Genomic DNA, 24877 nt, shown 5'->3' with positions numbered 1-24877 from the left:
ATTGTTATTATAATATCAAAACAAAGACATTCAAAGACATGCAAATTAACAATTCGTGTGTGTGGTGTGTGTGTGTGTGTGTGTGTGTGTGTGTGTGTGTGTGTGTGTGTGTGTGTGTGTGTGTGTGTGTGTGTGTGTGACGTGATCACGGCAACGCAGGCAATGTTAACTCCTCCTAGGTCCAAGTGACGTTTCAATGAGAATGTCGCCAATTTACCCCAGTTGAAGTCATGGCAGCGCTGAGACAGGAGCATCGGTATGGGCTCTCCTGTGCAAAAATCAACAAGAAAGCTCAAAATAAAACTCTATTTCACGTCAAGCTAACCGATACCGCCATTCGAACGCTTGAAGCCTATCAGAATCTTAAGGTAAAGTCCGAGACAATTCTTTATTTACTCTCGCGCAGGTGTTTGTTTGATTGGATACTCCTCCGACTCGTCTAATCTCAATGAAAAGAGGTAGACCACTGGGGTAAAAAGTTCAGAAAGTGTCAGCGACACAGTAGCCTATGTGGTGATTGTACACTTCCTTGTGCTTGCACTGTATAGGTGTAAGGTTTATTGGTTGATGGGGAAAGCTTGCCGTTTTAGTAGGCTATGGTTGCTTGATTATATGGGACTTCATAGAAATAATGCCATAGCATTCAATAGACAATTTGAGGTTGTTTTAAAATTGCTTGGAAAATGCCACCGATTTCGCTAAAAGGAATGAGAAATGTAATTTGTGTGATGCATGTTTGTTGTGTAGAATATTAGCGTATGTATGTGATCCATTGTTTTTTTTTTAAAGTAAACATATTTTATATGCCTTCAGACAGACTACATGTTTGGGCTATCTATTCGTAATTGAGAAACTAACAATTAATGCAGGTATTTTAAATGATCGTGATATGTTGGAATAAAGCGCCTAGCTACATTGTCGTTTCATAACTTTTGTAGTCTACTTTTTAACATTAGGATAGTCTGAGACAGATCATGGCGACATAGCCACCATATTTAGGCACTAAATATAACAATAATTAACATTTTAATTCTTAGCTTGAATGTAGCATAAATGTAGGCCATCGAAAGTAGGCTTTAATCTATCCAGCAATGGTGTTACTTTCAAAAGTAACAGCCTACATGACCTGTTATGATTTCTGATAACATGTTGCAGTTTGTCATTTAGAATAATGTGTAGGCCTAGCCTAATAGCAATATGCCTATGTGACATGGATAATGTATACGCGTTTCTAAATTACTCAAATTTCCAAAGGATATCTATTCTAAACGTGGTGTATTTGGTGAGAAATAAATACCTTATTTAGGACATGAAAACTTGTCACCCCAACCCTGGAGTCTCTTGTTGCTATTGGGTGGTGGTGGCAGGGCAGTTTTGTTGCTGTGCTTTTGTGCAGTGAGGGGATTCGATTATTTGGCCCCGGTAACGGTGATGGGAGGAGTTTACACCGGGTGAAAGGTGATTGCAGTTGTTTTGGAACTGGGCTGCCTCTCAGGCGTGATTGAGCCAAGTGCTCTGTTCAAAGCCCACGGCCAAAGAGTTTCTATTATATTGAAAAGATAGTCCCTCTAACAATGAAAATACATGTCCTTAAAGATCTAAGGCAGGCGGAAGGAGACAAGATACGGTGGGACCATTCTAGACAATGAGAGTGCAGATACTCGTGTGAACAACAGGCGCAACTCCGATATAAAGCATCTTTTTTGCCAAAGTGTCATGTGCGTGCACTTACACAGAACAAAAATATAAACGCATCATGCAACAATTTCAAAGATTTACAGTTCATATAAGGAAATCAGTCAATTGAAATCAAGTAATTGGGAATACAGATATGCATCTGTTGGTCACAGGATAGCTTTAAAAAAAGGTAGGGGCGTGGATTAGGAAACCAGTCAGTATCTGGTGTGACCACCATTTGTCTCATGCAGCGCGACACATTTCCTCAGCATAAAGTTGATCAGGCTGTTGATTGTGGCCTGTAGAATGTTCCGCTCATCTTCAATGGCTGTGTAAAGTTGCTAGCGGGAACTGGAACACGCTGTCATACACATCGATCCAGAGCATCCCAAAAGTGCTTAATGGGGGACATGTAATGTGAGTATACAGGCCATGGAAGAACTGGGACATTTTCAGCTTCCAGGAATTTTGTACAGATCCTTGCGACATGGGGCCGTGCATTATCATGCTGAAACATGAGGTGATGGCGGCCATGGCAATGGGCCTCAGGATATCGTCAGGGTATATCTCTGCATTCGAATTGCCATCGATAAAATGCAATTGTGTTCATTGTCCGCAGCTTATACCTGCCCATATAATAACCACACCGCCACCATGGGGCACTCAGTCAATTGACTGTTCACAACGTTGACATCAGCAAACCGCTCACCCACATGACGCCATACACGCTACGCTGTCTGCCATCTGCCCGGTACAATTGAAACCAGGACTCATCCGTGAACAGCCACATTTTTGAGTTTGCGCTGTTCTGTGAAGGGAGGAGTACACAGCGTTGTACGAGATCTTCAGTTTCTTGGCAATTTCTCGCATGGAATAGCCTTCATTTCTCAGAACAAGAATGGACTGACAAGTTTCAGATGAAAATGCTTTGTTTCTGGCCATTTTGAGCCTGTAATCGAACCCACAAATGCTGATGCTCCAGATACTCAACTAGTTTAAAGAAGGCCAGTTTTATTGCTTCTTTAATAAGAACAACAGTTTTCAGCTGTGCTAACATAATTGCAAAAGCGTTTTCTAATGATCAATTAGCCTTTTTTTAAATGATACACTTGGATTAGCTAACACAACATACCATTGGAACACAGGAGTGATGGTTGCTGAAATGGGCGTCTCCACGCCGATGTAGATATTCGATTAAAAATCAGCCGTTTGCAGCTACAATAGTCATTTACAACATTAACAATGTCTACACTGTATTTCTGATCAATTTGATGCTATTTTAATGGACAAAAAAAATAGCTTTTCTTTCAAAAACAAGGACATTTCTAAGTGACCCAAAACTTTTGAACCGTAGTGTATATTTGATGGAAAAGATATGATGCATGTTTCCAGATGGTGCACCATGCTGCCTTGTTGACAGAGTAGTGCAGATTACTGTTCAATTTGAGAAGGGCGCTTCTCCTTCACCGCTTTTGCTGTTCACGTCACAGACTATATACTGTTGCTCTTCAACTCAGGTTAATAATTGTTTTGTGTTTTTAAAGTGCCACCACAGCGGAAATTCACTTTTTTTTGACTGAAACGCGATGCCCGGACCTTACCCATGATGTTGCACAACAAGTTACTGTAAGTCAATAAGTCATCGTTTTAGTCAAAGTATGATATAGTTGGGCTTTAGCGCCAAGACCTCTAGAGGGCGTAGTTCTTCCTGATGTATTACTTCTATGCGTCGACGCATTCAACCCAGCTGGTAATACACTCGTGTCCCCATGGACCTCGTACACAACAGCCTCCATTCAGGCTTTAAAGGTGCATCGGTTTATTCATTAACTTGATTTAATGGCTTGTCGGTGGGAGGCAAAACAGGGAAAATATTAGTACTGTCTAATAAAACACTATTTTCCATCACCGTGCTAGGGTGGCTAATGCTACTTCCTGATGTTGTGGTGCAAGCTCAGCCAGGAGTGAACAACAGACTGACGTGGCGGGAAACATCCAGAAGTTGTCGGAAAATCCAAAAACAGTTGTGGAAAATGTTTGTTTTTTCTTAAGACAGCAGAAATATTAAAAAAATAAAAAATTCCACCGACGAGCCATAAATCGAGTTGAGGAAACTGACGCCTTTGCAGGGGGATGTTTTATGTACGAGCCGGTCCATGGAGGACATGAGAGATTGCCGACAGAATACATTACATTTGGGCGTAAGATGACAAACGACGTAAAATGAATAATAGGGCCATCTTGCAGCCAGTTGCGCTAATTTGGAATTGAAGTGGGAAATCCGAAGTGGGACATTTTGTAGAAATCCGTGTCATTGTTGTGTGTTTCCTTACCACCCCTGAGCATGGCATTGTTTCTTAATCAAAAACAGCTGCAAAGTTCTTCCTCTTTGCGACTGAGCTGAGCCAAACAGCCTTGAGTCCACTTGGCCGCCTGAGCCGTGGAGCAAATTAAAATGGGGGATGTAAACTAATGTTTTTGCACCGCTACTTTATCAGAAAAATTATCGTAATTTTCATAGTTGCATTTTGCATATCTGCCCCCCCTGTCAAGATAAATGTTTTTTTTACCAGTGTTTTACTTCACTACACGCTCCACTGCTTTGATTTGTGCAGCTAGAAACTAGAAGTGTCTGTCCTGTAATGAAAGGCACCTGCGAAAGACATTTGAAGGAACTTGTTTATGAATTTTTTAATTTTTTTGTGCTGTTACATTTGTATTGGTGTTTTGTGTCTGATGCGCTCAGGGTGTTGTTACATGTGATTTGCGGAGTGCATCATGGGCAAAGTCTCATTGTAGCCTATCATTTCACTTCCTCTGTGAGAACCGTGAGCACTGGCTGATTTGGCTTTGCTATACTGCAGCCAAAGCCTGCCAGCAGCCCACATACCAGCAGCCTATCTTCCCTGTAACTATTACCCAGGTTGTTGCTGTAAATGAGAATGTGTTCTCAGTCCACTTACCAGGCAACAAGGGTTGCACCGTGTCCATTACAATGTAGTAAACGCATGTCTCTAAACCTTTCAGTAGTTATCCATATTACCGGAGGTTCATCTTATTACTGTTTCTGTGGCGGATTTGTGGCCACAATTTATGGAAAATGCCAAAACTTTGAAGATGACAATAGATGACTAAGTCAAAGATACTGGTTTCCATCTGTGTAGCACTGGTACTCCCAATTTAAAGTTCGGAGCACAACAAAATGTAGTACTCCCAATTTAAAGTTAGGAGCACAACAAAATTTAGGAGCACCACAAAAGCTGATTTTGACATTGACTGAGATAAAGCCTATATGAACTCTAGCTATTTTTTTGAAGCACATGCTGTGCCTTAGAAACGAAAAACCCTTTAGACATTGTTTATTATAACCTAAAATGTTGACACACATACCTGTTAATGAAATTAGTCATCTGTGGAATATTAGGTTTCTACATTGTGTAAAAGCACCATTTTCCTATTGTTGTCAGCTAGCTAACCGAACAAGGTGTAAACAAATGGTTAGCGGCCCACGAGCAGTTTTAGAACGGCCCGCGACATGGTTTATGAATGTATAAATGCGGCCCACCACTGTGCAAAAAAAAATATGTAAGGCCTACATTTAGGTCATATCTTTTGAACAATTTGTTTCTCTAATAATTAGGGCTGGAAATTGCCAGGTACCTGAAGACAAGATATTATCACGATACTTAGGTGCCGATACGATTATGTTTTGCAATTCTCACTATTCAATATGTATTGCGATTCGACACTGACATTTTATTGCAATTCGATGCTCCAAACAAATTACTCGCCAAAATACTGAAGTTGCTCATCTGCTGCAGAGGGACATGAGAGAGCCACGAGAACTTGTTTTGATCAGTCATGGAAATAAAAGTGCTGACAACATGTTAGCTTACCATTTTTTTTTAAAGATGGAGAACAAACTAGAGAGAAAATGAGAAATACTGGGGGTTTGGCGCAGGTACAGCCGACCTAGAGCTGGCTAACTACCTAGCAATATTTTGTTATTTAACTAAAATGGCAGTTCTCACAGAAAAATATTTTGGAGCATATGTGACCAAAAGGGGTGGACTTTAGAGCCCTGATCATATTCCTCATTCAGCAGACTGGTGCACTCCTTCAACGGTTAACACCTTCTCACAAAGCAACTGTTTTGATTATCCAGAGGTTGTTGATTCTGCTCTTCACCGGTCTTCACTGTCAGCCCTAGATACAAACACAACTTCCCTAGTATAACATCAGATTGTATACACACATTCCCCAAATGTTTTAAAAAATAATTTGGGTGCTTATATTTTGTCCTATTTCAGGATATTTGTTTTTGCATACCACAACCCCCCCCCCCTCACGGCCAGGGTCTGTCATTATCAATGGCGGAGAAATTAGGGTTAAGTGCTTTGCTCTAGTGTAACACTGGTGTTACAGTCGAAAAGCAGCAAAGGTGGTCACGTCTGGTCGTTATGGGTTTCACTCCGACTATAGGAGCAAAGTGCCAGCCCCTAACCTCTGTTAATGTTGTTTATCCTGCAACTCTGACACCATGAAAAGAAATGGATCTCTAATAAGCCTACACTTTAAAATACAACGTGCGCTGTAGGCCAATTAAGCAATGACCAGAGGGAAAGAAAGAAGCATGATGACCTCTCCCAAAACCATCTATAATAGATAAACAGGCCTGTTGACCATGGCTGCAGCTGTAACTTTTAGATAGTGGCTCTTATCTCTTGACCCTGTACCATCGCTAGGAGTACCTCAGAGAGAAGAGAACAGTTAAAAAAAAAAAAATTGTTCTCTTCAATGTTACATTCTAGTCATATGAAGGTACTGATGCTTGACTGTTGAGGAACTCCTGAAACGGTTAGATAAAGGCTTCTTTGGGGGACAGCTTTGGACATGAACGACAGGTTTGTGCAAGTCACAATACAAAGGGCTGATCAAATGTAGCCCACTTGTAAACGAAGGTACAATTAGTAATCAGCTGAGAAAATGATTAGGGATTTTACACTAAAAGCTTTGTGATGAGGCTTTTCCGTTGATACGCCTCTCTCGCCCCCCCCCCCCGTCCCCGTCCCCAATTTTCAATTGACTGTGAGAACTGATTGAGTGAAACAAGGTTTCTGTGCTCTAGATTGATTAATCAGACGCATTCCAGTGCAGATTAGCAGTGAAGCCCCTTGATCTGTGGATCTGGCCGTATAGAACCATGATACTGGCGAGGGGCCATGGATATGAGCACACTCACAAAGCCTTAAGAGCACATTTTATTATTGAATTAACACTTAAGAAGTTGTACGCTGGTCATTGGGGCAAATAAGCGATAGGAAACTCTAATTATTGTGATAGTTGGCTAATGGGTATAATTTTCCCCACTGGTCTAATTGAACTAAGTAGTACTGCTGTAATACATTGTTAGCTTGATGAATAAAGGGTGATTGCTGTGTGAGAAATTGACAGTGTTGAGCGTGCAATTGCAGAAAGGTATTTGCTAGCATATCTTGACCAGATATGAAATAACAATATTTCCATTCAACATTTTAAATGTTACCTGATGTGTTTTAGGATCAATTGTATTTTACCTGCAATGCTTGAGTCTGTTACATTAAATGCTAACCACTTTCCCCATTTCTCTCCTCCTTCCCAGGGATCCTTACCAAATCAGCCAGCAGTTTGCTTCAAGGGGAGCCAGGGGGTAAGATGAATGTGTTTTTGCACACCCTTTCTAAAGCTTTAGAAATGAAATGTTTTAATTAGTTCTGATTTGCCGTACAGGCAGCACTCGCAACCGCTTTTCCGCTGCATTTTTCACGAGATCCAAAACCAATGGCTTGAAACAGGAGGGCAGTTCAGTTGCATGCATGTGCATCCACTGACTAAACCCTGAAGGCCTGCCTGATTAGATTGTACATATTGTGAGGATATTGTTCTATTCTTCAGCTGGTGGTTATTGTTGCCTTACAGGGATATATAGTAGAATGGAGCAGTTCTCATATTTGTCATTATAAATACATTAAAAGCTTGACTGCCTCGCAAAGAGACTATCAGTGTTTAATGTGGCCTCCCTTTGCATTTGTGGCATGTGAGTTAAGGTTTATGTTTCAGGTAGCTCTTTCCATGTTAGATTTAGAACAGGATTTAATCGGTCCTGCCACAGCGATGTTTATACAGAGTCTTTATTTACACAAGTACAGTACTGCCAGTCATTCTGAAAACTGGAAGCATATAGCTGGTATTTTTGCAATATTCCAGGACCATGTTTGTGATTTGTATCTGGCTACGGGGGAAAAGGGTAATATTGCAAATGCATAAATACTGCAATGCAGGTTTGTTTGAATGTAGCTGTGTGTCATGTTATCCTTGATGCTGAGTGTAGTCAGAGCTAGTACATCACCTACAGAAACACTTGGCAGTGAAATGGAGAAGACATTCCTGTGAAACCGCAGTAAAGAAAGATGCCTGTGTCCAACCAGATTAGCCGGGGCACTAGAGCAGCCTCCCCAGCGCTGCCTGCTAGCCTACTGCACATTTACCACACAATCAGCCCTGTCTAAAAGGAGCTGCTCTAATCCCTGCAAGAGCCGATTGCATTGACGAAAGTGACTTCGCTCTGTACACAAATGCTGGCCTGTGCGCTCACACGGGCCCTAAGAGAGGGTACACCATACCCTCAGGCTGCTAGCCAGGTTACTGGGTCAGGCTGGCAACTGGAAAGGCTTTGTTTGGAGAGGGGGAGGAGGTTGGGGAGTTGGTGAACCCCAGGGAGCCCCATGTCTCCACGCCTGTTGTCTCTGTGTAGACATGAAAGAGCCGAGATGAGGAAAGGGGGATGCTATGGCAGCCATGGAATTGTTCTCCCTCTGTCTGCACTGTTCTTTATGGCGCTTCATCAGAAAATAATAAAGTACTCTGATACAGAATGTAGCTTAGGTAAAAACAAACCTATCTAAGGCATATGCAAACCAGCGAGTGTAATTGAACATATGCAAAACACACGAGATGAATACGGATAGGCAACGTCAGTCGTTCTGTTTAGTGTGTAATTGAACTGTGCTTTAATCACTGAATAGGATTTTGTGATTATATATTTGTTGGCACATTACATATTCAAATTGCTTTGGCGGAATTCAAGTATAGGCTCCCTCCCCCTCTGACAGCGCCCCCCTGCGCAGGCCGATTGGGCATTAATGAGCTATCTGCAGCCGTTGGAGGGAGAGCAGATTAAGCTGTTACTGGTGGGGGGGAGGATGCTGGTGAACATGGCAGACTGGAGGAGTACACCAGACAGGGGGGGACCAGTGGGCTCTAAGGTGCCTTACAACAGTACAGTAAAGTGTCCTTGCCCATCTCATCTAGAGCAACATATTACAAAACCTACTAGCCTAGATGAAGTGGGTGAAGAGAGGCGTGATTCTTGTGACAGGTGGCAGTGTCCTCTTAGACGTGCCCTACGAGTTCAAACAATTCCTGCTCTTGTCTCAGGGCTTGCTATCTCAAGTCACATTTCCATTTCCAGTGCCACTAAGCCAAGGGAATTCCCATAACCACTCTGCTGGCCTCTCTCCAACACCTTTGGTGTTAGGAGTTAGTCCCCATATCAAGCAATGCCATGCTGTGGTTGACACACGGATTTCTTCTGGCTATGTGGCCAACTATGTATCACCTGGTGATGTGTAGTCACTCATGCTTGACAAGTGCCCACATTGTGTCCCCCAGTGATAAGGTTGGAACCATTTGCTCATAACAACTAGCTACCCTTGTCATATTCAGAATGTTTTTGAAGGGAAGAAAATTGAAAAGCTTGATCAGTAAAGAGCTTTCAGTTGCAGTGGTTAAAGAAATAACAACCTTGTCATGTAAGCTAACAAATTAAAAGTGGAGCGGGTGACGCAACTGTAAAGAAATAATTGTGAAGGCGAGGGTTATGTGAAATTCTTTTCACATTTCACAAAAGCTCTCAGTCTAAAAGGAATTCAGGTCTGGATTACTTTGAAATCGTCACTTGGGATCTAGGAAATTATTCAGTGTAGGTTTGGGTTCTCATGGTCTGGAATTTCACATCCTAGTGCTTATTTTCCTTTAGTGCTGGCAAAGCAGTCTTTTAGCTGGCATGTTTTATGTCTGCTTAGTAGAAATGGAATCCTTTATTAGCCCTTAGCTCTCTTTGGTCTCCAATTATAGGACATGTGGTGATTTTTAAATAAATAAAAATAACTGCGTTTTTACAGCATTGGACATATTATCCAGCTCTCGTGTCGAGTGCATGTACACAAATGAACAGTGTGATTTTCCAGTTGTTTTTCACACCTAAGGTAGCAGCTGTATTTATTAGCAAGAGTTCTGTCCAATGAGCCCTGTTACAGTATTTGTGCCATATGGTGACAATTAATTCATTCATTGTAGGGATATTGCAATTTGTGAGATTAGATAGTGTTGATTTTTGGATTAGGTTGGCACACTATTTCCTCATGCCTCTGTTGAGCGGCGCTAGAATTCTCACATAATCCTGCAGTGTGATCACTTTCCTGTTTGCCTCCAGAAATCTTCTTGCAAATGATGAGATTCCTGTTTTGCTTCCCACTCAGCTTCCCAAATAAGAACTAGAGAAAGGATCTGGGTTAGGCATTGTTTTGCTGGTACAGTATGCCCTCAAAATGGGATCTCTGCTCTTGCCAGAAATGCCATAATACAGTGGTACAGCCACAGTTTTAAAAACGTGTGTGCTCTATAATCTGTCTGGGCTATATATTGCATAGCAGTCTCTTTCTGTGTTGTGTGTCACATTGATGGTGATCTCATCCCCCTCCAGATATGGGGAATACCTTGCATATAAGAGTTGATATACATAGCTGCTGGGCAGACCATCCAGATATTATCGAACTGAAGACTGGCTGTTGCTTAGAGGAGGAGAGTAGAGGAAGGGAGCATTCTTCCCAGAGATCTTCTCATGACGACTGTGTGTGAAGGCTCAGCTAGCTGCCCCCTCCCTCCCGTCTGCCCCCCAGATTATTGTGCCGTTTCAGCCCGTGCCTTGGCTTGGGAGACATCTACCCCCACCCAGAGCGCTCCGCCTCCCTTTCTCACTGCAAATGAGCTCTTGCTCTGTGTGTGTGTGTGCACGCCTGTCAGTCAGTATTTTTTTCCCGAACACTAATTAGAATAACAATAAGAGGAATGCGGTTAGAGCAAGGTCCTTTCCCAGTGGCTCAGCCAGAGGTTGGGGGAGTCGTCCCACGTGTGCCTGAAAGGGCACACGCCGCTCTATTCATCCAGATGTGTCAGGCTAGGCAAAAAGCCCTGCGTGCCCTGCGTGTCTGAGGCCCACTGTTTTGACTGGCAAAGCTGTTGGCCCCATTTTGGGATCACATATCGGAGGGACAAGCATCATGAGACATCTCCCAGTCCAGGGAAGACTGGCTCTCTTTCTTTAGCAAGCTCCTCTGATATTTTAGCTCGTTTTTGTGTAGCAATTAAACATGTAACTTAACACTGATGTGGAACTGAAGGTACAGAGTTTTGATTGTTTGGCGCGTTGAAGTGAGACCGTTGATTCCCAGCAGCACTGATCTGTCTGGCCTGGCACAGCCTCAGTGTGTGGTATCCTCACCAGGATGACTATCGGTTCCAGGATGTTGTTGTAGCGCTGCTCACATACAGTATTAGCTCAACCATTTTGTTTATTAGCACAGGTCAAAGATGTATTAGAAAGATTGATTGAAACACCCAGCCCCCAATTGTTTATACTTGTACAGTCTTGGTGTTCTCCTTACATTCCAATAACAGTGTTAGGAATATCCCAAAAAGCACGCACACCTTTTTGGCCGAAGTATCAAAATGCGTGGGGAATATGTAGTTTGGAGAGTGTTTGCACATTGGCAAGACTTCGCCGAGACATCAGAATAGAATGCCTGGCCGACATATAATCGATTTAGAATGTAGGCATTCTAAATACGTCTGTGAGACGTCTTGCCAATTTAGCAAATGCTTAGTACATCTAACTGGGATCATGATGGCTATTTAAATGATATCACAAGAATAGGCTAGACCATTGAGATCCTGTTGGATCTAATCCCATTCATGGAAGATGCCTCACCATTCTGTAAACCAGTAAGGATTGACCCAGAAGTTACCTTTTTGAAGGGTATTAACATCACTGAAAGCACTAGTGCTACAAAACGTCCATCACCGAGAGTTGAAAGCAGTATGTGATGTAAGAAAGAGCAAGCCTCTGTTCCTCCATTCTTTCTGTTCGTCTGGTTGGTTGTTCGGCTATCTGCAATGGTTGCTTTTCCTGAACTCCTCCCACATCCATTATTTTTCCGCCATTTAAAAATGCAGCACAACAGGATACATGCAACGCTGCCCCGGTAAACAAACATGGTTAGGGAAGTGGAATGGTCAAAGGGCAGAGTTTGTCTGCAGTGTGTAGTTTGTGTTCTTTTAGGGCTCAAATCACTAGAGTACTACAGACTGAGCTATTGTTTAACCTAAAGAAGAATAACAGTCTAAGATAATCTTTACCACATTGACAGTGGGAGAGATACTCTGTGTGCAAAGAGGACTTTGGTGTATACTGAGGTTTCACTCTATGTTTTGTGTGTGTTTGGGCATGTGATGGTTTATGAGTGTTTGTTTGTCATGCACTAGGCAAGGCTTATCTGCTCACCCTGGGTTTCCACGTCACAGCTCGGTGCATGTTTTCCATTTTGTCTTGTTTCTCTGAGGCTCTGTGTAAATTAATCAGATTTGGATGTACTTTCCCATGTTACAATCTGGGAATTGTTAAAGGATTACCGACTGTTTGGAATCAAGGTCCGGTAAAGGGCGTATTTGGATCATTCTTAAAGTTGGTCATGATCACTGTAATTAAACAATTGATTAAAACATGACATCACACAGCACATACGGGCCCCTCCCCCCCAAGCCTTATGTAGAGACATGGGCCTACATAATCCTCAAACACTGTAACTATAGTAACCAGTGGAAAAGTGTCTGCATCTAATGTTGAAATGGGCTGTCTATGAAGCCTGCCATCAGTGTTCTCCACCCCCCTATCTGTGTATCCACTCAGACAGGAACACTGCTGGGAGGAGAGGGGATGTTGAGGGGAGGGGGTGAGTTGGTGACCCATGTGTTTGCTGAGGTTGACAGATTAGCCCAGCCTCTCTTGGAGAAGGCAAATTTAGCTTGGCATAAGAGCCAATACCTTGGGGGATGTTGTAGCCACAACAATTGCCCACCCCCTACTCCCCTCACAACCCCCTTCAGAGCCCCACTCCTCCTCTCTGTGGATCTTCAGTCTTTCTCTACCAACCCCCTCAACGGTCAGGCTGACTTGAAGCACAGGAACAAAAAGCCAGCCCCACTAAAAGCCTTATTTTAAAGGAGAGGTGATCTCACGCATTGTATTCACAATCTATGAGTCACCACAGAGTCATTGATCATACGGTAAACAGTGGGAGGATTGTGGAGAGCAGGAATTAATATGAATATTCCCTGAGGCATCGTCTGCCTGTGTTTCCTTCTATAGTTGTCTGCATGTGTCACTGGAATTATGCCTTCCTTTTTAAATGCCACTTGTAAGCTTTCTTTTCCTTTTTGACCAATAGCTCTGTGTGGAGCCTCCAGAGGAAAAACGTTGCCTTTCTTTGTGAATGTCTTAGCAGTGTTTCCCCATAGTACACATGGATCCAGCGTGTGCGTATGGCTGTTTGTGAAGAGATGCAGAGAGGGAATGCTTTTTGCACCAGCTCTTACCCATTCCCCTCCTCCTAGACTAGTTTTCTCTGTTCTGTTTGTCCCTTCGCTGGGATGCTTTAGTGTTGACCACATTCCAGAGGGAGAGGAAAGCGGGGACTGTGGAGTGCTATCCCTCATGCACGAGCTGAGCGGGGAGCCACACCGTGACAGTGCTGTCCCCCTCTCCCGCCCGCCCGCCAACCACACGTCCATGCTGTTCATGAATAATCCAGGCGGGCCGACGGGCCATTGCACTCAGCTGTGTGGGGGAAGATGCAAGAACAAAAGACAGGCAGCTCACAGCAGCAGCCATGACTGAGCAGACTGAGATGAGAGGACAATGGCCAGCAGTGTCAGTACAGACCGAGGCAGACTGAGGTGAGAGGACAATGGCCAGCAGTGTCAGTACAGACCGAGGCAGACTGAGATGAGAGGACAATGGCCAGCAGTGTCAGTACAGACTGAGGCAGACTGAGATGAGAGGACAATGGCCAGCAGTGTCAGTACAGACTGAGGCAGACTGAGATGAGAGGACAATGGCCAGCAGTGTCAGTACAGACCGAGGCAGACTGAGATGAGAGGACAATGGCCAGCAGTGTCAGTACAGACCGAGGCAGACTGGGGTGAGAGGACAATGGCCAGCAGTGTCAGTACAGACCGAGGCAGACTGGGGTGAGAGGACAATGGCCAGCAGTGTCAGTACAGACCGAGGCAGACTGGGGTGAGAGGACAATGGCCAGCAGTGTCAGTACAGACAGAGACAGAGGCAGGAAGCACAGACTATAGTAAATCACGTTTGTATATCTAGGCGCTTGCTCTCATCACTGTGCTGCCATGCTAAATACAAGAGCTGGGATCTCTGCCTGTCCGCTTACGTCTACAGACCCAAGAAGAAAAAACATCACCAAAAAATACTTCATCTTTCCTAGCAGATGTGTGGTTAGCTGTAGGAAAAAATCTCTTTGCAAGAACCCTTTCCTCATCTGCCACCAAACTAAAGGCAGGAGAAGAGCATTATTAAAGGTGATAAATACTAAATGGTGTGAATGTTGTCTGTGCGTGTAAGGGGGAATTTTTCATGGACACCAGTGAGGGTGCCCTTGGTCCTTCTCTAACGGCAGAACCCACGCCAAGTTGTTCCGTTCCTGTCCAGTTCATACCTTACGACAGCCTGAAAGTATTTGACATCTCCAAACACACAGAGCCGTCCGGCCCCGGCCGTGTGCAGGCTGCAGCAGATGTGCCTGGGCCCGGGCCACAGAGGGGGCTATTGTATCTGCCCGGGCACCCTGAAGAGAGGCTCTTCTGACAAGGTGCTGAGGATTGTCGATCTGATGCCATTTGGCAAGGATGACACTAACTGTCCGACTGCCAAGTTCAGCTCACAGGATGGACACTACTGGGCAAAGCTGACTGACCTACCACTTGCCTGATGGTACACTAGCACAGTGACTTCCATTTGTTCTGCTGGGGAGTTTTTAGAATAATTTGCATATGTTATCCATTCTCACAAAAAAATGTAACTTGTCTTGTCATGAGATATTGTACAATGATTTGAACAATATACATTTGGTGTAATATGGCATAGCTTACTATATATTTCAAATGTCCCTTTAGGAATGGGCAGATAAAATATCTTAAGAGTACAGACCCGAAGGGTGAAGCCTAATTCCTGCAGTTAGGGAATGCTAAATAGTGATTACTTTCCCATGTTGGCCTAGTAAGTTAGTTGGAGGCATTGACAGCTGATGTTTGGTTGAAGTGTGGCATGCGACCTCAGCTGCAGCGTAGCTTAGGAGATGTTTGACCTTTGTCCTTCCATGTGACTTGCGGAAGTGTGGGACTCCCCTGGCTTAATCAGGGATGGAAAGGGCCGCTTCATGGTACAGCCGTCCTGCCCTGTGTCGTCAGTTCTATGGAATTACACACCTCTGTTATTCACACTGATATTAGACTTACCTGTCAATGTGGGTTGTGGTTCTGCAAAAGATTGGGATGAGGGGAAAAGTCATGGTAGATTTCTGTCAGTTTGGAAATGGGAGCCCACAAATAATTGAATGACATTCTAAAAATTATAAATATTTCAACAGCATTTTTGTGATGAACATTTTTATAGATACTACTTTTTTTTTTGTACGCACACAAAAGCCTACAAAATGTAGGCCTAAGCTTTTGTTTTCCTTTTCTTTTGATTGTTTGTTCGAAAACCCTCTAGCATGAACAACTGTCCTGGGAAATGTAATCCGAAGATGAGAGAGAGAGAAAATAAGTTGCAGGTAGCAAGTCAAGGATGACCCCTGTGTGCTCAGACAGCGCTTTTAACTGGAATGCCTCATTTTGGGGGCCCTTAATCGTCACATTTTATTTTATTTATTTATTTCACCTTTATTTAACCAGGTAGGCAAGTTGAGAACAAGTTCTCATTTACAATTGCGACCTGGCCAAGATAAAGCAAGCAGTTTGACACATACAACAGAGTTACACATGGAGTAAAACAAACATACAGTCAATAATATAGTAGAAAAATAAGTCTATAACAAAGTGAGCAAATGAGGTGAGATAAGGGAATACGTAAGGGAATGTATGGGCTGAAAGGAACCAGGAGCAGCTCCCCCATGAGCCAGGAGCATAGAGCTGGGAACTAATGACATATGGTTATGAGGGTGGAGAAGGAAGCTGTGGATAAAACGGGGTCAACTTCAGAATGGACTGACCTGAGTAACAGTGACTAGAATTAGAATATGATGTGTGCATGGTGGCGGGGATGGGGGGGGGGGGTGATTCTAACGCTTGGCTGGAGGGGGGGGGGCTTGCTGCTTGCCTCGAACCAAAGGCGCATAGTGACTGAGGGGGATGTGGTATGGGGTTCTGGAGGGGGGGGGGGGTGATTGCACAGCTAAGACTGTAAATCCTGAGCTGTGCTCTCGCCTGGGGGCAGCCAAGCTGTTTATCAGCATCTCCATTTGTAAGAAATCATTCTCCATTGCAGTGCTATCTGCCTTGACCTACTTCTGGAGCGCCTCTGACTTGTTGCTTGGCGTTTTGGTCAAGACCGCTACCACTTCAGACAGTGTCTTGAGGTAATAGGTCCTGAAGGCATGGCTCTTCTGTTGCTCCTATTTACTTGATGCTTTTTTGGTTGATGACAGTTAATTAGTGGAAACCTGAAGCAGACATTAGTGGAATCCTTCCCCACCACTTCATCTGAAGGGCTGGACAGATATAGGTCAACATAACTAATGGTCAGTTTGATATCAAAAGTGTCCATGGCTTTGTGGGCTGCCTCGTGCTTTGTGTTGCGATAGTTGGCTTGTGTGTTGGGTGCTATTAAGAGCGCTGAGGGTGATTTGGGGGGGGGGGTGCAAAGCTCGCTGTGGAGTTCAGTGGAAGAAGGGGTGGGGGGGGGGGGGGGGTGTTGAAAGAGAAGCTGTTTATTGGCTACACGCTACAGAAACTGCTTTTGGCTGTACTGCATGACTGGGCATTTGTGACAGCTAGAGTCCTGCCTGCCACATCTGCCCCAGGCACTGTGCATTCTACCAGTCAGCTTGGAATCAATCACTTTCCACAGTTAAGCTAAAGAGGCTGTTTCAAGGCCCACTGACTGTCCTCTGTTTGTCTTAGTGCTCATAATAAAAGGGAAATATTACATGGAGCCCTTTTTGTGTTAGCCATCTCACCCTAGTCTGAGACCACTAGGGAAGTGAAAGTGACTTATTTTCAGATGATTTGGAAACAATTTCTAATTCAGTCAGTCAGTGATCATGCTGGGTCAAAAGAAGTGATAATCATTCTGTGGACCATCTATTGCTCTGTCCCTTTTATTTTGTCCTCTGAATCTAGGGCACAGGCTCAGCATCAACAAAACTGTCCATTTCAGCTGGAATGAAAGGGCAGTCGGCACCCAATGTGTTCAAGTACACGGCAATACCTGTTAGTTAATGACTTCCTGTGTTTTTTTAATTGGCCATTTTGTGAAAGTAGGTTTTTAGGCCATTTCATTAACTGGTTTAGGGCCCCATTGCTCCCTGTGGGTCTGTTGGATTCCAGGGGATCTCTGGACAGTACAGTAGGATACTATCACCTAGGTAGAGAGACATAAGTCCCTATGTCTAAGGCCAGGATATCAGCCTCACTGTTCCAACAGCTGACTAGAGGTTGCCACTTTGGGACGTAGGAGGTCCCACGTGGCCTGGGTTATTGGCTTAACCAGTGGCTTATTTAGGTCAGTTTTATGGCTTGAACAGCGGAGGGTCAAGCTCATTCTCATATCAATACAGGTTGCCTAGTGGTTAGATCGTTGGGCCAGTAACCGAAAGGTTGCTGGATCGAATCCCGAGCTGACAAGGTCAAAATCTGTCGTTCTGTCCCTGAATAAGGCAGTTAACCCCCTGTTCCCCGGTAAGCCGTCATTGTGATTTTCTTAACTGACTTGCCTAGTTAAATAAAGGTTCAATTAAAGTGTGTGTGTGTGTGTATCTCGTTGGTCCACTAACAAATACACTTCTAGATTACATTTACTCTAATCACCTTCTGGGGAGATAATTTTTTTTTTTTTAAGTACTCATTACATAACTGTGTGTTGTTCCAAAGCAATAACATCAAAACAGCATTGCTGCAAGGTTGATACAAGCAGTGGTTCCCAATGTAGGATCTGTGGAGGTACAGAAAGGGGTCCAGGCCAGAGATTTTATTTAATTATTATAGTTTTTTTACATTAAATTTTTTTAAATATCAATATTGCTAGCAGATTAAACAAATTTGGCCAAGTGGTATGTGGAAAAGTTGCAGATACAATGTAATATTATTAATATACAATATACACTTAAATGTGACCGACTGGCTCGATTCGGTCTTACGTAGGAAAATTTGTAATGGTGTTTTTATTTTTTTATTTTACATTGGATAAAAGTAGACTCGGGGCTAGAAAATGGTATATCATACACTACAGTTGAGGAACAATGGGAAAGAAATTCTCCTTTGAAAGTTGATTAAACTTGTAACCTCACTTTTGAGAAAATGTCCCTTGAATATTTTGGTTCCTACTGGAGAGCTCTTCTTTGTCTACACCCATTCAGCATCGTTCACACCCTCTTCAGCTTTAGCCCCACCCATCTCTTTAAGGATTCACGTGTGAGGCTATGGACAAAAGAACCAAAGATTTCAAGACTAAAGGCTGGTTTATACTATGGATGTGTTAATAAATGTAATCTGGAGTGCCAGAGTGTGCTCTGGGCGTTCGTAAATTCTGAGCGTTGTCAGATTGGCCGTTCTTAAATTCAGAACATTTCGCTCTCGGAGTGCCCACTGGACACTCTTGCCGAGGAGTAGGGTTGATCTGAGCGTTCTGACCTAACAGCAGCAGTCAAGCACCCTAAGCTAACGTTGGCTAGCTTGCTAGCTACGTCCAGATACAAATGAGAGAATGGCTCACTCTGACCATTTTTTTACTCACCCTAGCAGAGCTGGTTAGGCTGTTTTTATGTTATCCAGAGCATTGGTGACTGCAACTGTATCGCTGGCAACAATTTAGTCACGCTTTTTTTGCTAACACTTACTGACACCGGCCATATTCAACTGGTGTTGAGCGTTGGTGAATTTGTCAGTTATTCTGCGCTCTGTTACACTCAGACAAGAGTGCTCTGATATTGGAGTAGATAGACGTAGCTGGTAAATTCGCTCTGGCTATCGACAGTTGTTGCAGTGACATCCATAAACATTCTATTGAAATAGTTACTTGCATAGTGGAGTCTTTTGTTTAGACATGTAGCTAGCTAAATAATGAGCTATAATCCCAGCTCATAATGTTACTACCCTGCATGAATCTGCAGGTAGCTAACCAGCTAACATTAGGCTGTAACTACCAATGCAAATGGCTCTGAGATACAAATAATATTACTACACAGGCCTCCCGAGTGGCGCAGTGCTAGCTGTGCCACTAGAGATCCTGGTTTGAGTCCAGGCTCTGTCGCAGCCGGCCGCGATCCGGGAGACCCATGGGGCGGTGCACAATTGGCCCAGCGTCGCCCGGGTTAGGGGAGGGTTTGGCCGGCAGGGATTAACTTGTCCCATCGCGCTCTAGCGACTCCTGTGGTGGGCCGGGCGCAATACACGGTTGCCAGGTGTACGGTGTTTCCTCCAACACATTGGTGCGGCTGGCTGCCAGGTTAAGCGGGCATTGTGTAAAGAAGCAGTGCGGCTTGGCTGGGTTGTGTTTCGGAGGACGTACGGCTCTCCACCTTCGCCTCTCCCGAGTGTGTGTGTGTGTGTGTGTGTGTGTGTGTGTGTGTGTGTGTACACAGATCATACACGTAACATTTCTACTACGTGACATCTTTCAAAAAACATTAGAAACTACCTACACATACTGACCAGCTCATATTATAGACAAGTGTGCTACATGGCAGACCAATCCGAACTCCTCTCTCGGCATGTCCAGCCAACTCATTATCTCAGCCAATCATGGCTAGCGAGAAGGTTGCTGACTTTTTCCATGGCTAAACCAACTATGCTTGTAATTTAACAATTGTATTCATATTTACAGATGGCATACACGTTTGATATTAAGGCACGTTAAAGATCATATGTTCCAGAAGGCATTTCTGCCCCAAAAACACATTTTGATAAAAAAATTTAAAAAAAATATTTCAATACTTTTTGTGCACAGTGCGTACAGAATTATCTTGGGTTATTTGAGCATAGCGGTCAGAGAATATTGGTGTGGAGAAAGGAGTCTTACATGCTCACATCAAGCACACAATCTCTTTTAGGCTTTATGTTTAAGACAAAAGAAGGGAAAGTGTTTTCCATAGAAATATTTCTTTCTTTTTTGATAGAAGGTATAGTACACACTGTTTTCTACCAGGCTGGAGCTGGGAAGAGCGAGTGCAAGCTGATGAACTTAATTGCTGTGTAAGGACACAGCATTCAGTTAGCAACCACAGAGTAAATACTGTGTAATCGATGAGAATAGAGCCACGGCACAGCTTTCAAGATGTGTGCTGATGTAGTTTGGAATTAGTTTGGAAAAGTGATATGCTATGCCTAGAGAGTGCCTGGCTGTCACCCCGAGTAGTTGACTCATATGTAATGTCAATGACCTCAGTCTTCCTATTTACCCTGTTTTGCTCTCCAATTAAATGTGTAGCCTAATTGATGACCAATGTAAGGCTCATCCTTTGCGGTCCTTTATACATTAGTAACCAAAACATTTCGGATTGTATGACACAAACCCAAGGCTTTTCATTTAGCATGTTTAGAATTCCCACAGGGACCAGCACACAAAAAAGGATTGAAATTTATGTACTCACTACTGTAAGTCGCTCTGGATAAGAGCATCTGCTAAATTACTCAAATGTAGAATATGCAAACTGAAAGCACAGCTGAATATGCTAAAACTGCTTGGTCATAAACATTTATAATTTTACACATGGTTTCCTCAGTGATCTAATGCTCTCTCTGTTTCCCCTGACAACAGTATATCAAGATCCCGGCCCCATCCCCAGAAGCCCCAGATGCACTCCGGGTCTTCTCCTTCTACCTGTCCAGTGATAGCAAAGACAAACCTCAGGCCAGCTTTGACTGCATCCACCAGCATGTCTCAGGGTAAGCCCACTCTACTGTTTTCAGTCAACCACAGATGGAATTGACAGCCAGTTCACAGTAGAGCTGGGATGATAAACCAAACATTTTCGACACCGACCATACCGATCACTTATTGTAGACATTTTGCTGATATTGTTTATTACGATAAGTAGCCTATACTAGAGAAATGTACAATTTTGAAATGAATTACGTTTGCTAATATGGGTGATTGTTAATTGGACAATTGATGGCTACAACCATCAAACTCGTAGTAGTAGGTTAAAGGATCAGTGGTGCTCATTTTTATTAACTTATCATTGTATTTATTGTTATGGCATCAATTCAGGCAGTTTATCATGATATGTATTTGTGCCCATATCGCCCTAACTAGTTCAGTCAGATTGGGACCACAGGGAATTTTGAGACACTGCTCTCTCTTGCTCGCTCTCTCATTGCTAACGCAAGTAACCCTTGTCCCCATGTGACTGACCGCTAGAAACCAATGACAGCTTATCCCAGACTGTTTTTCTGTTGTTCAGTCTTATTTTTGAACTACTCATAAACTCTGACCTTTTGAGGTAAGCCCTATTTGTTGAGGTCTTGTTTTTCCTTTGAGTTACTGTAAGCACCTATTTAGCATGCTGTGTTGCTGAAGTTTGAATGCTGGTGTGTTAGTATTTTACTAGGATCCCCATTAGCTGTTGCTGAAGCAGCAGCTACTATTCCTGGGGTCCACACAAAACATGAAACATGACATGGGACAGAACATAAATAGACAAGAGCAGCTCAAGGACATAACTACGTACATTTTTAAATAGGAAAAATAGTCCTATACTTACACTACAGTGCCTTGCAAATGTATTCATATCCTTGGATTTCTTCATATTTTATTGTTACAAAGCAGGATTTAAAGTTAATTAATTGTTGTTTTTTTTGTCAACAATCTACTCAAAATACTCTGTCAAAGTTCATTAATTAAAATGACATATCTGAAATATAGTTGTTGCATAAGTATTCAGCCCATATGTTCAGGCATGTCTAACTTTAGTTTAGGAATAACATTTGTCTTAAAAAATGACATAAGTTACATGGACTCACTCTGTGTGAAATAATAGGGGTTGACACAGTTTTTTGTTTAATGACTAACCCTTCCTCTGTCCCCCCATACATACAGTCAGTCAAGTATTGAATTGCATGCACAGATTCAACTACACAGCTTCATAAAGAAGGGCAGTGATTGTTAGATGGGTAACAATAACAAATCAGACATTGAATGTCTCTTTTAAGCATAATCAAGTTAATAATTATGCTGTGGATTATGTATTAAACCACCCAGACACATCAAAGATACAGTTGTCCTTCTAAACTGAGCTGCAGGACAGGAATGAAACTGCTCAGGGATGTTACCATGAGGCCATTGGTGATTTTAAAACAGAGTTCAATGGCTGTGATGGGAGAACTGTGGATGGATCAACAACATTGTAGTGACCCCCACAATAATGACTTAAATTACATAGTGAAAAGAAGAATACACATATAGAAAACCTGCATCTTGTTTGCAACAAGGCTCTATAGTAATACTGCAGAAAAACACTACAAAGGAATACACTTTATGGGTTAAAAGGAGGACCGAGCACGCCCCCATTCTCATCGACGGGGCTGTAGTGGAGCAGGTTCAAGTTCCTTGGTGTCCATATCACCAACAATCTAACATGGTCCAAGCACACCAAGACAGTTGTGAAGAGGGCATGACAAAGCCTATTTCCCCTCAGGAGACTGAAAAGATTTGGCATGGGTCCTCAGATCCTGAAAGTTCTACAGCTGCACCATCGAGAGCATCCTGACTGGTTGCATTACTGCCTGGTATGGCAACTACTCGGCCTCCAACCTCAAGGCGCTACAGAGGATTGTGTGTACTGCCCAGTACATCCCTGGGGCCAAGCTTCCTGCCATCCAGGACCTCTATACCAGGCGGTGTCAGACGAAGGCCCTAAAAATTGTCAGATTCCAGCCACACGAGTCATCAACTGTTCTCTTTGCTACCGCACGACAAGTGGTACCGATGCACAAAGTTTGGTACCAACAGGACCTTGAACAGCTTCTACCCCCAAGCCATAAGACTACTAAATAGCTGACCAAATAGTCACCCAAACTATCTGCATTGACCCTTTTTGCACTAACTCTTGACTCATCACATATGCTGCTGCTACTGTTTTATCTATCCTGTTGCCTAGTCACTTTACCCCAACCTATATCTACCTCAATTACCTTGTAACCCTGCACATCGACTCGGTACTGGTACCCCCTGTATATAGGACAGTTATCGTTACTCATTGTTTGTTTATTTGTTATTTGTCTATTTTTCTCTCTGCATTGTTGGGAAGGGCCATAAGTAAGAATTTCATTGTTGGTCTTCACCTGTTCTTTACGAAGCATGTGACCAATACAATTCGATTTGATTCTGAAAGTAACACTCACATTGTTTGACAACGTAACCATTATAGTACGGGGGGGAAAAAATGTATCAAATGTATGCATTCACTACTGTAAGTCGCTCTGGATAAGACCGTCTGCTAAATGACTAAAATGTAAATGTATATCACCCAGTTTGAAAAAGTAAAAGTAATCTGAGTAGGTAGCACATTACTTTTGTAACACGTTACCCGCAACACTGCACATGTTGCGGGTAACGGTGAGATCAGTGTTTGTGGTCATGTGGGGGTCAAAGGTAGTTCTGTGCTGCTCTGTTAGCACCGCAGCTCATAGGCATCTTCACTTGTTGTACAGCTTAATGCCATAGCATAGGATGTGAGGAATGAGCATGAGGACAGAAATCAAAGAACCGGTCATGGGAGTGAGGCATATGTCACACGTAGACAGAGACACACATACATTTTCACAATGCTCTATTGAGTGGGAAGTAGTGTGATATTTTGTACATTACCAGTTGCTGCTATGTGAGCCTGATCCTGTGTTCTCCTCAGGGAGGGCAGGGAGCACCTGGAGGGCCAGGGCAGTATTCAGGACAAGATTACTGTGTGTGCCACTGATGACTCATACCAGATGACCCGAGAGCGCATGTCTCAGGTTGAGAAGGACATCATGAGCAGGTCGGCCATCGAGATCAAACCAGGCTCCACACATGGTAAGTCTGCAGTCACAGGCTGCCTTTACCTATGCTGCCTGAGTTGGGTCCAAACCAGCTTCATACTGAGCCCTTTGCTGCCTTGGGATCAAGGGAAAAATAATGGAGGTGTTTAATGTTCTCGGAAAGCTTCTAATCCATCGCCTTCTACCATCTTGTCCTGCTGATAATTGCCATATGGCGTGGAAGTTTTCACATAATTGATCAAAGTACTGGGTTGCAATTATTCATGCGAGAGGGGATGCCTCTTTCTTCTCCTTTTCCCTTCATTTTGACCAGATTGCTTAGGCACGTTGCCAACCTGCCTACCAGCTCCATTAATGTGATTGAGTTTGCCAGAAGTATGCACTAACTAGTCTCATGCTGAGTGGATGAAGTTTTGCCTAAGAGTTTAATTACAGTGGCTGCGACTCAATTAGTTTTCATCTATTGAAAAACTGAATAATGTATGCAGATTCTTTGAAGCAAAGGCCATAATTCATCTTAAGAACTAATGAAGATCCAAATTAAAACGCTGTTTATTTGCACCACAAGTAAATACATAATTGTGGGAGCATACCAGTGCAGTACATGTCTTTACACAGCATCTGAACCAGTGGGACCATTGGAATGTGCATTAGTTATATTTCATCCAGGAGGAGGGTGTATACACAGGCATACTTCTGTCTTCTGATGGGTTATGTCTTGTCTGAAGGGACATGTTACAGATGCTGTGTATTATAACCTGGACACACACAA

General features: G+C 43.2%; 1 protein-coding gene across 1 annotated transcript in view; it reads left to right on the top strand.

Annotated features, from left to right (window-relative positions):
* The first annotated feature begins 205 nt into the window (after positions 1 to 205).
* The window catches only part of LOC106573469 (RNA polymerase II elongation factor ELL2), a 51823-nt gene continuing 27151 nt past the window's right edge, over positions 206 to 24877 (top strand). Inside the window, exons 1-4 of the mRNA XM_014148550.3 lie at positions 206 to 368; positions 7319 to 7366; positions 20888 to 21015; positions 23979 to 24139. Coding sequence (XP_014004025.2) covers positions 231 to 368; positions 7319 to 7366; positions 20888 to 21015; positions 23979 to 24139 — 475 coding nt within the window. The 5' untranslated portion in view covers positions 206 to 230. The remainder of the gene's footprint in view (positions 369 to 7318; positions 7367 to 20887; positions 21016 to 23978; positions 24140 to 24877) is intronic.

This window comes from Salmo salar, chromosome 16 (genome assembly GCF_965601325.2).
Source record: "Salmo salar chromosome 16, fSalSal1, whole genome shotgun sequence".
Taxonomy (NCBI): Eukaryota; Metazoa; Chordata; class Actinopteri; order Salmoniformes; family Salmonidae; genus Salmo; species Salmo salar.
The sequence above is the reverse complement of the archived record's forward strand: the minus strand, read 5'-3'. Positions and strand labels throughout refer to the sequence as shown.